Source organism: Rhagoletis zephyria, unplaced genomic scaffold, assembly GCF_001687245.7.
Source record: "Rhagoletis zephyria isolate East Lansing unplaced genomic scaffold, Rhagoletis_zephyria_1.1 Rzeph_scaffold_01267, whole genome shotgun sequence".
Taxonomy (NCBI): domain Eukaryota; kingdom Metazoa; phylum Arthropoda; class Insecta; order Diptera; family Tephritidae; genus Rhagoletis; species Rhagoletis zephyria.
In genome coordinates this window covers 125,087-140,674 of record NW_016158351.1, presented here as the reverse complement: position 1 = coordinate 140,674, position 15,588 = coordinate 125,087, and the positions used below count along the sequence as shown (strand labels likewise).

At 40.8% G+C, this 15,588-nt stretch overlaps 2 protein-coding genes across 2 annotated transcripts in view; both read left to right on the top strand.

Annotated features, from left to right (window-relative positions):
* The first annotated feature begins 3,284 nt into the window (after window positions 1-3,284).
* Window positions 3,285-10,899, top strand: LOC108363398 (serine-rich adhesin for platelets-like). The gene is made up of 8 exons (XM_017616757.1): window positions 3,285-3,524; window positions 3,600-3,764; window positions 3,841-4,078; window positions 4,139-4,466; window positions 4,531-4,807; window positions 4,860-5,362; window positions 5,435-10,260; window positions 10,321-10,899. Exons 1-8 carry the CDS (start codon window positions 3,479-3,481, stop codon window positions 10,463-10,465), a joined length of 6,528 nt encoding a protein of 2,175 aa, XP_017472246.1. The 5' UTR covers window positions 3,285-3,478; the 3' UTR covers window positions 10,466-10,899.
* Window positions 10,900-11,957: 1,058 nt separating this feature from the next.
* The window catches only part of Vav (Vav guanine nucleotide exchange factor), a 64,022-nt gene continuing 60,391 nt past the window's right edge, over window positions 11,958-15,588 (top strand). The window contains exon 1 of the mRNA XM_017616761.1: window positions 11,958-13,221. Coding sequence (XP_017472250.1) covers window positions 12,940-13,221 — 282 coding nt within the window. The 5' untranslated portion in view covers window positions 11,958-12,939. The remainder of the gene's footprint in view (window positions 13,222-15,588) is intronic.

The following is a 15,588-nucleotide window of genomic DNA, read 5'->3' as shown; positions in this document are numbered from 1 at the left end:
CAAGTACCTCTATGGGCAATGTTTCTGAGTTCGAACGGCTACTACAGTTCAAGAATCCAGAAGGACAGCTATGTCGATGGATTGAGAGACTGCAAAGTTACGCCTTCGCTATTGAACACCGCAAGAGAAGTGTCCACGGAATTGCTGATGCTATGTCTCGACGACCATGTAGCTTGGAATGTGAGCACTGTTCGAAAGCTCAGGCCAAAGAAGACATCATAGAGTGGAAGAAAGAACAGCTACGAAAGTGTCAGCAGGATAATCCAGATCTAGAGCTTTTAATACATAGACTGGAGATGGGCAGACGGCCAACTAATGAGCAAATGGTAGCGGAGAGCCCCATAACAAAGGCATACTGGGCCCAACGGAACAGCTTGAAGTTGATATCTGGCTGGTTGCATATGGTATGGGAAAGTGAAAATGGCCATTGCTCCCGCAATTTAATAGTAGTTCCGAGTGTAAGAGTTTCGGACGTTCTCAAGGAATTCCAAAATAGTACCAATGGAGGGCACCTGCGAATCACGAAGACCCTGGAGGTGATCAAGCAAAGGTTCTATTGGGTTGGCTGTCGGCAATTGGTCGCAGAGTGGATTGTGAACTGCGCGGAGTAAATTGCAGCTAAAGGGCCGAAATCTAGAAGTTATGGCCAGATGAAGCAGTATAACTCAGTTTCACCATTCGAGTGGAATGCTATGGATGTAACAGGCCCATTTCCTATGAGCTTACTGGGAAACAAATACGTCCTTTGTATGGCCTACTTTAGCACATGGGCGGTGGTATACCCGATTCCAAACCAGGAAGCTAAAACAGTAGCGGAGGTATTCATCTACAATTGGTTTGCGAGATACGGAGTACTTATAGAGCTACACTCTGACTAAGGANGTGCCAGAAACTGGATATCCGGAAAACTCGAAAAACGGCTCTTTATCCCCAATCAGATGGCATGGTGGAACGATTCAACCGAAAGATTGGGTTGTCCACATACCCTTTAGAAAGAGACGTCCAACATCCTGGAAGAGGGGCTGAGAGAGATACGTGCTCTTGTGGGACAGCGTACTTTAGGTTTTAATGCATTTAAATTTCTTTGTTTGTTTGAATTTATTTTATATTTGAACATATCCACCTAATTTCTCTAGTGTTTTGAATCGTGGATATGCTACTGCATACTTTTCAATCTAAAAACGTCTTGACCCTTGTAAACAGTTGTTTGTGAGACACGGCGTAGTCGAACTAGCATTGCAAGAACTCATGAAATGATGCCGAAATTTATGGATAATTTTCGTGAGTAATTGAATTCATGAAATTTGCTTTATGCAGCCAATTTTTACCTAAATGATTTAATGACTTCACCTACGTATAAACGTAGTATAATAAAGGCGCAAACAGTCAACGACGTAGCGCAAACGTACGTAGCATCGTATAAATTCACTGATAGAGAGAGAGAGAGAGAGAGAGAGAGATACGGCAACGTCGCCGGTATGCGGTGATATGTTTTCGTAACACCCGATTTACATGATTCAAGTACTTGAAAGCAATTGTTGCTCATTCTCTTTTGTGTTTTCTATTTGCTTTTACACGTTTCAATTCTGTTGAATTCAAGTTTTGGTTCTTTAAATTGGAAGCAACGAAAATGCCAAAAGCAAAGCAAGAAAGTTGAAACCACTTGACGGTACTAGTCCCTTTTCTTCTCACCCCCTCTCTTCCACATGCAAGCAGAATTAAGTTCAATACTTGAACTGTGTAAAAGCAGTCTTAACACGCGAATCCCATAAAGGTAAAATTAGTCAAGAGCGCAGAACTTATACTTAAGCTGAATATAGTCAAGAACGCAGAACGTATACTTAACCGCAGTCTGTATACGCAGAATTTTGTTGATTACTAGAGCCCTCAGTGTTGCTTACTACAGTGTTGCCACTCATTAATGCCTTTTCATAAACTTACCTTTTTAACTAAAATTTTTCGTGCTATAAAAGATCACAGCTAAATAAAAACAAGTAGTAGTTTTCAACAAAAATCTTATTCAATAGAGAATAGGAAATTATAACTTACTTACCATCTGCAAAACTGACGAAGTGGCAACCATCTATAGAAGGAAGAAATCACCTGACACGAAAAAATCTAAATTCCGCAGATTTCTGCGCTACGGGGTACAACTACAGAAAAATTCTTCGGTGTTGAGTTTTCATTTACATAGCGCTGTCGTAAGAGAGATCGTGTCAGCTGACTCGGGTTTACGTACTGGTAGGTTTACGTTCTCGACTAATTTCAGCTTTAAACGCAGTCTGTATACGCAGAATTTTGTCGATTACTGGAGTGTTGCTTACTACAGTGTTGCCACTCATCAATGCCTTTTCATGAAATTCCTATTCAACTTAAATTTTTCGTCTTATAATAGATCGTAGCTACATTTAAACTACTTAGTTTTCAACAAAAAACCTTTTTCAATAGTAAATTTCAAATATTTTAAACGTATTTTGAAGAGGAACTTATGACTTTTTTACCATCTGCAAAACTGACGAAGTGGCAACCATCTATAGAAGGATGAAATCAGCTGACGCGGAAAAATCTAAATTCCGCAGATTTCTGCGCTATGGGCTGGTAAAGGTGTTCTTACACGATGTGTATTTGCATGTGTACATGTCGCATGCCAGCATATCGTGTAAAGGCAAAGAATATTTGTTTCTGTACAAAGCAGATGCACGTACATATGAAATAGATGTGTTTCTATTTTTATCTGACACACATCATCACAGTTTAGTTTAATTCGTTTTCAAAGAACGTATTTTTAAATAGTTAAATAAAGATTGTCAATTTGACAGACATACTGTGAATTTGACAGACACATGCAATTACATATGTATTGAAAAAGTCACATTTACAGATGCAAATACATATCGTGTAAGAACACCTTAAGACAGATCGTGTCAGCTGACTCGGGTTTACGTATCGGTAGGTTTACGTTCTTGCCTAATTTCAGCTTAAGTTAGATCGTGTCTGCGTCAACCTACCACTACGCTACGTCGTATACTTAGTTTTTATTCTTTAGTTCTGAAAGATATTTTAATTCTCTATCTTTTGATGTATCCACTATTGTAAAAAGTTAGGTAATAGCGAAGATATTGTTCAAAATAAAAAGCTCACGCTCTCATTGAACTGTATAGCAGGCTTTACGCAACTGTCAGTTTCATACCTCTCCGGCACATACGGCAACAAGTCTCCTCTGATGGCCACTTTAGATTGTACATAAAACCCTAACAAAACTTTTATCGAACTATCTGGCAACGTAAAAACCAAATAAATTTTCTCCGTCGCTTTTTACAATGTGCTAAAATCTTTTTTGATTAGTTTTTGCAGCTCACAATAAAAGAAAAACAAGTATTTCAGAAATAAATAGAAAGTATTTAACAAAAGGAAAATATTTTGTTGGGAGTAGGTATGTGTTCTGTGTGAAAACGATTAAACAAACTCATCAAGTGAAATGGATGCTGTTGTCTTGCACTCGGACATTGCGCGTCTTGTGCTAGGTAAGACTTTTCAAATACGCACCTGGGGGCTCCGCGATTACAAACATTCATTTTCCCTCCCTTTTGATGTGATAGGCTATTTGAAGCGACAAAATTTAGAACGCACTTCCCGTTTGTTTTGCAAAACTTCACCGCATCTGAAACAGGAATTTTCAGCCTATAGAAAAGGCTATACGCCACATACCTTCGGACCCGATTTGGAGGATATCATTTGTGAATATGTAAATATTACATGTACAGGTAAGTACAGTCCTATTTACAAAATTGTATAATGTGATAATGCAATCAAATACTAATTGGGATTTAATTATTGCAGTTGATCGGCTTGTGTCGTCCTTACCAAGCAGCCTGCGTTTTCAATTGTTCGAACGCAAGCTTTCAGAAAAAGTTAATTTACTGCTCGAGCGGGCTTTAGATTCTTTTTTGAAAGCCGAGCAAAGCGAAAGCAGTGCACTTAAAAAAAGCGATGTCAAACGTAGTTCCGCGGCCAGCACGAGTGTGCCATCGGATAAAGAGAACACAACTAAAAAGCAAAATAAACAAAAAAGGAAGCGGTTAGCGTTAATAAACAAAAAAATTTCGAATTTATATTTAAATAACATATTTATCTTCAGCACATGTTTAATATACTCGTCAGATGAGCGTAAAAGTCCCGTCTCCTTGCAAAACAAATTGACGAAAAGACGCCGCATATTAGAACCATTTTGCTACCTTAGTGCGAAGCAAAAACATAATTTGCAACGCCTTCAAAAGGAGTCAGCATCCTCAACTGGCGATGAACAAACGCAGACTGATGATGGCGTTGAAGACGAGAGTGCCGATGAAGAGGATGCAGAAGTGCTTGATAACGAATCAGATCTATCGATTAGGGAAAAGCCTACCCAGGAGTCAACGCCACGCAATATATCGGTAAAAGGAAAATTTCTAACACCATCTGTGCCGGTAATAACAATAATTTCTTTTAAAAATGTATCTATACCTATGTAAACTTATTGTACACCCACAGGATCTGTCTCAAGCTATATTAGATAACCCGCATTTTCAAATGAAGCTAGTGGATAATATCAATCAAGCACTCAGCAGTTCCGTAAATCCTGATGGGCAAGCAATTTTGTCCAACATTAACAGCACAACTGCTAATATACAAACAAACACTGATACGCTATCGGAGGAGCAGCAAATTATTAATTCAAATGAAATGTTAGATCAAATGGTCCAGGATATATTAAAGGCTACCGAGAAAGATCCTGCATTCGATGCAATTATTGAAAACGTCGTTGGTGGTAAGAATTGAATAAATTTGAAACTCGGCATATATTATCACATATTTTATAGCGTCCGTACAATCGACCAATGTTTCGGCAGGCGTACAATGCCATATCGATAGTAATCAACTACAATCGCAGCTAGGCTTGCCAACTGTACCTCCTCTGTTAGGACAACAACAACAACAGCTTTTTACTCTTGTGCAACAACAACCGCAGCAATCTTTGAATGTGCCCTGCTTAGCTGCCATATCGCACGAGACTGCAGCTTCGACTACGACTCCACGTACACCGCTTCTTATACGTACTGCCGTAGCAGCGGCTAGCACCTCGCATAGCGGTGGTGGCGATGCCAGTGCCGGAGAATCGCAAGTGCTATCCGCGCTAACCTCAAATAATTCGTTTGGTTCGTTGATCGATCCAAATTTTTCCATATCAAAGTTGATAGTTTTGAATCCGAATGACGGCGCACAGAAGCCATCCTCTGCTGATCAAAGTATTGGCAATACCACTGCTGATCAGTTAATTACCCAACTGACTAGTAGTGGAGCTGAGGCGACTGGAGACGAACAGGTATTAAGCGTGTTAACCAGAAAAAGGTGATGAGAAAATATGTGCTTTACCTTTTTTTATTATTTGAAACAGGTTTTCTTCGATGCTAACACAGGTCAATTAACAATTCCATTATTCCTTACCGACGAGGGGTTGCTGGCCAATTTCCCATTTCTTGTCAATAATGAGGCAGTAACACAACAACTTCAAACAGACAACATCTGTAACATGGATGGCTCTCGTATTGAAATCCCTCTGCCGGAACCCATTATAGTATCAGCAGACCAGTTACCACCAAATTCTATTATCGTGACAAGTGCTCAGAAAGCAATCACCGTAGAAGAGCAACGCTTGCCAGGCGCACAACAACCGCCCCGCACTGTCTGCAAGAAAACTATGGATGGGCCAGCGCCCTCCTCGTTAAACGTGCGTTCAAACGCGGATGGTGAAACGCCCTCCACAAGTGGTATAGTTAATTCAAAAGCGTACAAAAGCCTGTCAACGCCTCGTAAGCGCACATCGCATGTACGTACACTTTCGTTTTCTCCGAAGGTGGAGGGCAATAGGATAGCTGCGAAAGCTGGTGCCACACCACTTTCTACAAGGCGTGATGCTGTAGCTTCTACTACAGCACTCTTAGAAGACGGGGAAGTACCAGAAAACTTCTCGGTTGTACCAGAAAAACCTATAATAAAAAATGTGGAGATATTACCACGCCTAGACGGCACAATCGATGTGAGCGCCAATGAGAGCAGCAATAGCTGCAGCGTACCTCCCTTGTTTGTAACAGAGGAGAGCAGCAACCAGACCGTCATTAAAACGGAGCTATCCCTCAAAGAAAGTAAAGAAGTTTCTCTGGCGGTTCAACCTAAGGCAACTGCTACTTCGAAATCGACTATCGCTGATCACCCGGACACACCAAAGCGCAAGCAGGTTCGTAGGTCGGCAGTGCGCGCTTGTAAGCGCCGGCTTTCAAAGTCCTCGGATGAGCTAAAGTTGGTAACCAAAAATCAAACAGAGAAGATTGAACCTATAGAATCAGTCACTGAGGGCAAGGAGCAAACTATCGATCAGAGAAAATTAAATGATGACAAAATGATGGAAGAATGGTTACGCTTACGAAATGCTAGTACTAGCGACCTCGATTCTCGTTTGCGTCAGTTAAACGCTGAACAAAACGCGTCAATACCCAAGTCTGCGCGTAGAGTAAGGTCTACCCCAGCAAAAAAGCGCAAGTTGAGGCAAAAAAAGGCCGTTGTTTCAAAACGTAGGCGAAAAAAGGCGGCAGCGCTTGCTTTGCTAGATCACGAAAGGAAAATTAGTTTGAATGCCAGTGTGGAAGTTGACGAAAGTAAAGAGGGCAATGAAAGTGACCAACTGCCAGTAGAGGAAGCTGTAATCAAGGAAAAAGATATTAAATCAAAGAGAACTCGCGAGAAAAAGCGCACGGTTAAGGACAGATCCATGGAGTTCAATATTAAAATTCCGACGCCACAAAAAGATAAACGTGAATCCTTGTTGAAAATGAGAAGTGAACGCACGACCAGCGACACCGATGAATTGGCAACACATCCGCCCGCTGATGCTGCTGATAGCCCAACGCTGCAAAATCGGACTGAACGAACGGAACAGTGCAAACCAACTGTGCAAAGGACTGAAAATCGCTTGGAACACGAACGCGATCGCCGCACAGCCAATATTGCTTGCTTGCTAGAAACGCCGTTTAAGGCGCCTACAACATTGGGTGAGGTACCGCCGACGCCTGGCATGCCGGTGCCCATTTTAGACACACCTGCATCGAAATTAGGGGATATTCCTCTTTCAACGTCATATCTTTTTGGTTCCTTAACAAAAAGCGAACTAGAAACACCCCAATTGAGCGCAATAACGCCCGGAATCCGTTTCACACCTTTCGGTTCAAGTCGGGATGTGACACCACGCAGCGTTGCGCCTGCGACTGATTACTCCTCCGGTGGCTCGTACTATAAACCTGATGAATCCGATGATTTGGACCGAAAATTCGACAAACTTCTAAAAGACTCAGCGCAAAAGCAGAAGCAAAAAGAAGAGGAAAAGCAATCCCATGCAGCAGAGGTTAAAAATTTACTATTCGAAGACCAAAGGGAGACGACAGAACTGCACATGGAGCAAAAACAGGACGCCATTTGCGTTGAAATACCCGCTGAGAAGCTAAGAGTTGAACCGATAGTACTGAAACGTGTAAAATCATTTGGTGCCGAAGGCACGGAAGATGGCGAAGGCGCGACAGCGTCTATAAATATCGATCCACATTACATGCTCGCCTCTGAATTGCCTGAAATTTGCGCCGAAGAAGAGTCGTCAAATTCATCTAGCACATTTTCGAGCTCGTCCTCTTCGTCCTCATCGAACAGTTCCTCGTCCAGCTCAAGCTCGTCGTCGGATTCGAGTGCAGCATTACACAAAGCGACAGCTAAGGCCGAAGAGCAGAAAAAATCGCCAGACAATAACCTGCGCTTATCGCTGGATAATCTTTCGTCTATTAGTAGCACCGAAGATGAGGAGTGGCAGAAGTTGGCTGTAACAGAGGAAGAGAACTCGCAGCTGGTGGGTAATGATGGTGAAGTGCGCTATCCGGTGCGCAGTTGGCTAACACCAAGCAAAGTAGAACAACACTCAGCTAGAGATGCGCAAGAGCGCGTGTTACCGACCATAATTAAGGTTACTGTACCGCTGAAATCTGCGGAGAAAAAGAATCGCTTAGAGGAAGATCTGCAGCAGAAGCGTGAACGTATGATGGAGAAACTAAAACGAGACGCCAATCAGGGGCGGGAAAAACGATCGAACGTTCCATCGACACCGCCAAGTGGTATTACTGCAGCGTTGAGCGCAACAAGGAAGATTGCTGCGATGCGAGAGAAAGGTAAGAGTCAACCAACAAAGTCTCCATTATCTGCAGCCACATCAACAACGCTGGAGCCACATCTCGTCCAGGAGGAGAAACGTACCATGGAAGTGCTGACAGCGCTGCAATTGTCTGCGAGGAAGTCTCAGCAAACAAGGGTGAGTGAGCCGAAGACGCGAACATCTGCTATAGCACCGCTGATAAGTGCCCTAGACGATAATGCAACATCAACGCTCTTTTCAAGCGCCACAACATCCTCATCTATAACAACAACATATGAATTAACAGAGAAATCTGACCGTTTGCCGTTGAAGACACTGATTTCGAAGGTGAAAGCCAAGCAACGGCAATGCTTGCGAATTGAAGCATTACCGGTATTGAAGTCAACACGCTCTTCGGGAGCTGGGCGCAAGAAAATTGTACGTAATCCACTTGGCTTCAAGGGCACAACAGCAGGAGAGGCGGTTGAAATAGCAGGGCGAATCGACGAAGTGAAGTCGCCTCGTAAGTTGGCAGAGAAGGTCAGAGATGATAGCGATGGAAGCTCAGAAGACATGCGTGCTGGTATTAGTCCGGTGCCAAAAATAAAAATTAAAACAACAACAACAACTGCAGCTACGAGTAGCAAAATACGTGTTTCGCCACGCTTAAAGGGTATCAAGAATGCAAAGCCAAAGGACTGTGATGCAGACGATCTAGAAGAAGTTCCAACTAAACCAATAAAAAAACTTAAAACAACCAAAAGTATGAAGACCAGGGCTACTACGGCTAAATCACTGCTAGGAGCGCGAATTAAAATCTCGCCAGGGCGGCCAAGAATAACGAAAAGTCAAAAGGCAACGCAAAATATGCAATGTGAAGCAGCGAGGCTTGCAATCGAACACGCGCCGCATGAAGACACGGTCCCAATCCAAAAACCAGTTGACGCGGAAGTTCCAAAAACAGGCTCAGCGCAAAAAGAGGTGCCTGCTAAGGAGACTGTAGTTAATACCCAAAACGGTGATAAAACAGAGAACGACAAAAAGAGCGCAGATATAGCCGAAGAAGGAAAGCAGTCGGGAAAACCAACTAAAACATTCAAAACACCTTTGGAATCCATGAAATTTGCCAAGGATGCTGAACAAGCTAAAACTAACACAGACGTTCCTAAAGCCAAGGAAGTTGCGGATCAGACTGAAGGACCTAAGGCAAAGCCAACTAAACCCAATAAACATTTGCCACATGAAAAATCAGTCGCACCAGAAAACACAGAAAAAGGTGATGCGGTTAAAAAGGGAGATATGCCAAAACCTAAAAGGATGACCACAGAAAGCGATAGTCGAGCCGCTGATATTCTAAAGGCAAAATTAACTAAGCCGGAAATCCAATCATTGCAAAAAGCTGAGTCCGCTGATAAGCAAAAGTGGGCTGTCCAAACAGGAAACATCGAAGCGCAGCAGAAATCAACTGCGCCGAAAACGAGAGAGACTGTGCAAACTATCGAAGAGTGTCCAGCGACTCCAACATCTACAACAAATATGGAACCTGCTACAACCGAAACTTCTGAGGATGATCCCTTGGAAGGTTGTGAACTCGTTACAGTCACCGATGAGGATCCAGTGCGTTTCATATCGGTTACCTACGATGGCCCTGATATGCCACCACCTAATCCTTTGCCGCGGCGAGATTTTACAAACTTCAAAATGGTCGTCGCTTTCGATGAGGATGAGAAACATATTTGGCGTGTAAGCGATGATCTAATGCTATTCCACTTATCGCCCGCAACGCAGCAAATACGAAATATACCAAAAAAGCGTAAGGTTCGTATAAATACCTGTAGCAGTGATCAGGATGATGTAGCCATGGTGGGGGTAGTGCATAGCACGACAACAACTCTGGCAACAGCCACAACAACGTCGACACTGACGCCTGGTAGCAGCACTGACATTGATAAAAATGCTAGTAGCAGTACAAGGGAGATTGAACCAGTTGCAACATCGACACCAATATCTGCACCAGCTACTAGCAGCACACAAGAATCTCAAAAACTGTTATCGTAAGTGTTCCTTTTACTCTTCAAGTTTTTTTTTTATTTTTAAGTATCATTAAAATATAGAAAACCAACAACATCTGCCGCCGCCGCGACAAAATCCACGCTGCCAACGAAACCAACCACAAAGAGTTCTGCAGGTACTACAGAAGTACTCCAAATGGACGATATTGAATCGCTGCTTTCGCATTTACATGGTAATGCAAATTAAGGAGCTTCGGAATTGGATAAATTTTCAAACATTCGTTTTGATAAAATATTTGATACATGCTATCTATATGTACATAGCCGATCATATGTATGTATATAAAGGACTACTATAGCAATAATTGTTAACTCTACTTAATGTTTTAATTATCTATATCTTTTAAGTATACTGTGACTATGCTCATTAATACATATTCGTATTTACGTCTGATCGTTCCATAAGAGACGTGTACTGCATACATATAATTAATTACCTTGAACAAATGCAAATGAATTCAGAAATCTGAAAAATAGTATATACATCCATATGTATATAATCTTAAGAATCGCTCGCTTAGTGGCAGAAATAACTGTAATCAGCTTAAGAAGTTTATTTTATTTCCCTGATACATCGTTATTTTTACGTTTTATTCCAGAATATAAATATATATATACATTTTTTTTCCAAATCCGAAAGCAGTAAATTGGAATTTTTTTCTAATGTACTCAAAATAAAATATTAGTTGCACGCACTTACAATAAATATATAAATAAAAGCTTATATGTATAAAGAACAGCACTGTATGATAACTCATTGAAAAACAAATAATTTTTAGCAAAAAAAACCGACTTCAACTCTTTTAAAAAAAACATATATATATATCTCATGATCCACTGATCGGATCTTACTCAGATTAGTATGGGACCACCTCTGAGACACTGCCTTTACGATGCAAAAAGAATTATCGAACGTGACGTGGTCCAAAGTTATGCGGTAACATACATAAAAAAAAAGAAGTATTCCGACGAACTGATAACCTCCCCCTTTTTATAAGTCGGTTAATAAAGATAACAACCATATACGAATTATTTCGTTAATAAGTTGTTCACACTTGATCAGTATATTGGGTAAGTTTAACAGAAAGTTCAGCGGTATCATTTTTTTTTTTTTTTTTTTTTTTGGGAATACAATTTTGCTTCCATCATATCGAACTAAATTTTACATGAACGAAAAGTAGCGTTTAAAAATTCAGTCAATAGAAATTTTGTCGACCATATCATATATCGGGCCTCAATTTGACTTGAATACAAAGTAGCATTAAAATATTTGAATACCTTTTTTTTTGAACATTCTGAAACACTAAAACAAAATAAATGCAACCCTTCAAGCCCCAATCGCATGATTGCATCGCATGACATTCGTAAGTAGCCTACGAAACTTGCCAGCGTTTTGTATTTACCAACAACCGCCAACCCGTAAAAATTACGGTTAAAATGGCTTTCAGTTAAACACTGGCAAATAATAACTAACAAACTTAATTTCGTACAAATGACGCTATAATTTAAAATGTAGTTTTGGTTCATATTCTTCCCCTGTGCCTTTGATTCACTTATAGGCGCAACAAGTGTGGCAACACTCCGAAGCTCCATCTCTGCCGCCAAATGTCAAATTGCTGCTTCGATGATTGCGCTGACAGGACGCAAGGAGCTTGGACATGTCTTTCGTTCATGGAGCTTGGAGTCTTTTCGTGTTCAGAGGATAAATAAAATTCGCAAGCAGCGGTTGAGTGTAATTGATTCATTTGTGAATAAGGAAAATAGTTTCTGTGTGTAGTGAATAATCAAGGGACATATTTTTTGTGCTCCGAAAACAACAATTTGTTGCGTTGAAAGTGTGACCGTCCTTGTTAACAGCCTCAATGAAATCCAATGCCCAATAGGCTGTAGTGAAGGAAACAGCCGTCGCCGTCTTTTTTCTTATTATTTCCAATTCCACTGACGCCAGGCAAAAGCAGAAGAGCACGCCCATGAAACAATACCAAAGCGCTGCAGAAATATTTACGCAGAACAAGAACATTTAACCAAAAAAAAAAAAACGAAAGTATTCAATGAGATCTGTGGCGATAAATGTGGGCATTCAACATACATACTTACAAATTATTATTAATTAAAAGAAATTTGCAAATATACGATGTGCGAGCGCGAGCAAATATTGTTATTACTATAGAGAAAAGGCAATAATTGTTTATGTGATGATTTGTTGAAAGCGTATAGAAGACCGTGCAATTCCATAGCGTACGTATGTATAGCCTCGTGTATTTTTTGTGCGTCCGCAGATACAAGTTCGTGTGTGTGTTTTATGTTTGTGTTTAATAACTGCATATGTGCTTGTCTGTCAATGGTGGCGCGCTTATATGGCAATAAAGAATTGTGACACTAATACGATTTTCTGTAAAAGAATTTATGTAAATTGTTTCCATAAATTGTATAGAACTTACATCTTTTTATTGTTCATAGTTATATTGTCCTACATCATAGTTCAATATAAAATCCCGCGCGCATCCGTACACATAGACCTAGCATATTTTTAACCTCAGCAATATAATTTTGGAATAAAGTGTACGCATTTATCAGCTAATCAGCGCAAGAGCAGCTTGCTCAAGGAGCATTTAGCAACAAATATTCACTTAAATCTGTAGTCAACACAATATTCATACCATGGCCATGGCGGCAAATAGTAGCAGTGGTAGTGGTGGCGTCTTGGGTGCCGCCGGCGGTGGTATTGCTGGTGGAAACAGTGATTTATGGCGTGAGTGTGTTGCCTGGCTGACACGCTGCAAAATAATACCACCCGATCATAAAGCGAATTGGCCAGATTCCGAAATACGGGTACTTGCCTTGACGCTACGCGATGGAGTTTTGCTTTGTAATCTGGTCATTTATTTGGATGCCAATAGTATGGATCCACGGGACTTTAATCGCAAGCCGCAAATGGCACAGGTGAGTCATGTTTGCACATTTACTGAATACATACCTATCATGTACCTAATTAAATCTCAGTTTCGAAAAAAGCTTAAATATTTATCTGTTGTTATATGATTGCACATATTCTTTTACAGATTATTTGTTAACATGTCGCCAGTACTCAGGGAAAGCCAAAATGTTTCTTTGCACAATCTTTGTTTTTGTTTTTCATGTGCGAAAAAATGGTTTTATTGGAAATTTTATTTTATTTTTTTGTCTTTCATGCCACACGTTTATCTGTGTATGATAATATTTCTACGTACAAGAAGTTGGTACCTACTCCATAAATTACAAAATTCAGAACGCCAAGCAGTTGCGTTCCAGCAGCAGTACGAATAGTAGGAATTTACAGGATTTTACAGGAAGCTGTTCCCGCACGACACCTTACATAAGGTTTATTACTCCCTTGTGCGGAAGCCCAATGATATTGACAACCATATGATCGAAAATCAGAATATAATTCCTATTTTGTCTTTGTATTGTTTACGTGGTACGTCTAATAGAAAAGAATGATGAGCAATTTGTATTTCGTGTTCACAGATCCATGATTCTAGCACTACACCCTGCCCAGTCTTCCTACGATAAGATGGGGGTTGGGAAATGTTTCACTCAAACTCAGCATAGGTATGCAGTGACAATTTCGTGTCAGAATGAACTCGAAAGCTTTTTAGACTGCCAATAGCTGAAAGTGTACTTAAAGAACGTGACCCTTAGTTTACCGGACATAACGGTATTGCGATAAGCACGAGCGTAGAAGTGGTCCATAGTCCTCTTGATTCCAATTATGGCAGATCTTTTCACTGTTGCTTATCGATTATGGTCTTCTTCAAGGCGCTTCAGCACATAAAGCGAAGACACAATACAATTGTTTTGGTGTCATTATTCCAGTTAACATTCGTTTCTACTTCTTTCCTTATTAAAAATATGTACATACATATTTATTTTCGAAGTTTAATCCGCGATTTACACCTGATAATAAAGTTTTATTGCGCTTTAGTGGAGAAGTATGTTACTCCTTTGCCTTCGCTTCCCTTAATTTCTCAGATTCGATTTCTTCCTATTACTCCCTTTGGAAAATATTACTACATTATTGAGACACTCTTGAGCATGTAACTTTTAATTTACCCCCAGAACTCTTCGTTTTCATATGTCCTCTTATGTTGTTGTTGTTGTTTGTTGTTGTTGTTGTTGTTGTTGTTGTTGTTGTTGTTGTTGTTGTTGTTGTTGTTGTTGTTGTTGTTGTTGGTGTTGGTGTTGTTGTTGTTGTTGTTGTTGTTGTAGCAGCAGTACTCACCCGCCGCAGTCCATAGTGCTTCTGGTGTCAGGGTTGTGGGTTTAGAGGCGCATGCGAAGAGGTGTTGGGTGTTGTGTGGACCTTGCCCCCATGCAGGGCATGTGTCTGCCACTCCTGGGTTCAGCCGAGAGAAATAGCTGTTTAGAACGGAGTAGAGCTAGGGTGCACCTGGTCTTTCTTGGCAGTTCAGCTTCGTCGATGTTGATGGGCGGTGGTCGACCGCCTAGAACGATGTTGTCGTTCCTGGTACTAAGACTCGACCTGACTGCATCGGTGTGTAGGTGGTTAAGCGCCGCTCTGTATTTCTCTGCGTCGAAAGGGTGGTATACGCACGGCTCAACGTCGGGTTTCCAATCGTGCAGGTGACGTCTGACATGTCGAGGAGGCGGTTCATTTCGAAGCAGGGCGTTATTGGGGTGATTTCCATGGTGACATCCCACGAGGCTTTTATGTGTTGGCGGATCAGGCTATGTACCTTAATTCACAAAGCAAAAAACATTAGGGCAATTCATCTAAACGCGTAAATGCCTCATAATCGTATAAACCTCGTAAAAATACTTAATTTTGTATGGAAAATCGGTTTATTTACGAAGTTTACGCGGTTACACGTTTCCATGAATACCCATTTTATAAAATCAGTATCAAAAACAGGTAGGGCTTTTTAAAAACCCTTTACACACTTTTCTGAGTGCTCAGAACTGATGTCTCTAAAATGAGTTTCTTTCATCAGAAATATGAGTTGAACAAATACAACAAAGCGTCATATTTCAGACTCTAATACGACTCTTAACTTGGACTCATATTGACATGCCCTTCTAAGAAGGGAAATATGCTCTTTTCCGACTCTTTTAAACTCATAATGAGGGTTACAACTCAGAACTCTGAGACTTTTCTGACTCTAATATGAGTCCGAATGGGAAGTGGCATGTAACTACGTTGCTTTTGGAACTAACACTTACAAATTTTTATTAAAGGTGTATTTTAATATCTATGTATGTCCAGCAATATTGCTCAGTGGGAATATAGATGTTAGTTGATAATAAATAAAC

Excerpts from the sequence above, each read along its gene's own strand:
- LOC108363398 (XM_017616757.1), top strand. The coding sequence starts at position 3,479 with ATGGATGCTGTTGTCTTGCACTCGGACATTGCGCGTCTTGTGCTAG. Across the intron at positions 4,467-4,530 it reads TTCTAACACCATCTGTGCCG|GATCTGTCTCAAGCTATATT; the intron begins GTAATAACAATA and ends GTACACCCACAG. Across the intron at positions 4,808-4,859 it reads TATTGAAAACGTCGTTGGTG|CGTCCGTACAATCGACCAAT; the intron begins GTAAGAATTGAA and ends CATATTTTATAG.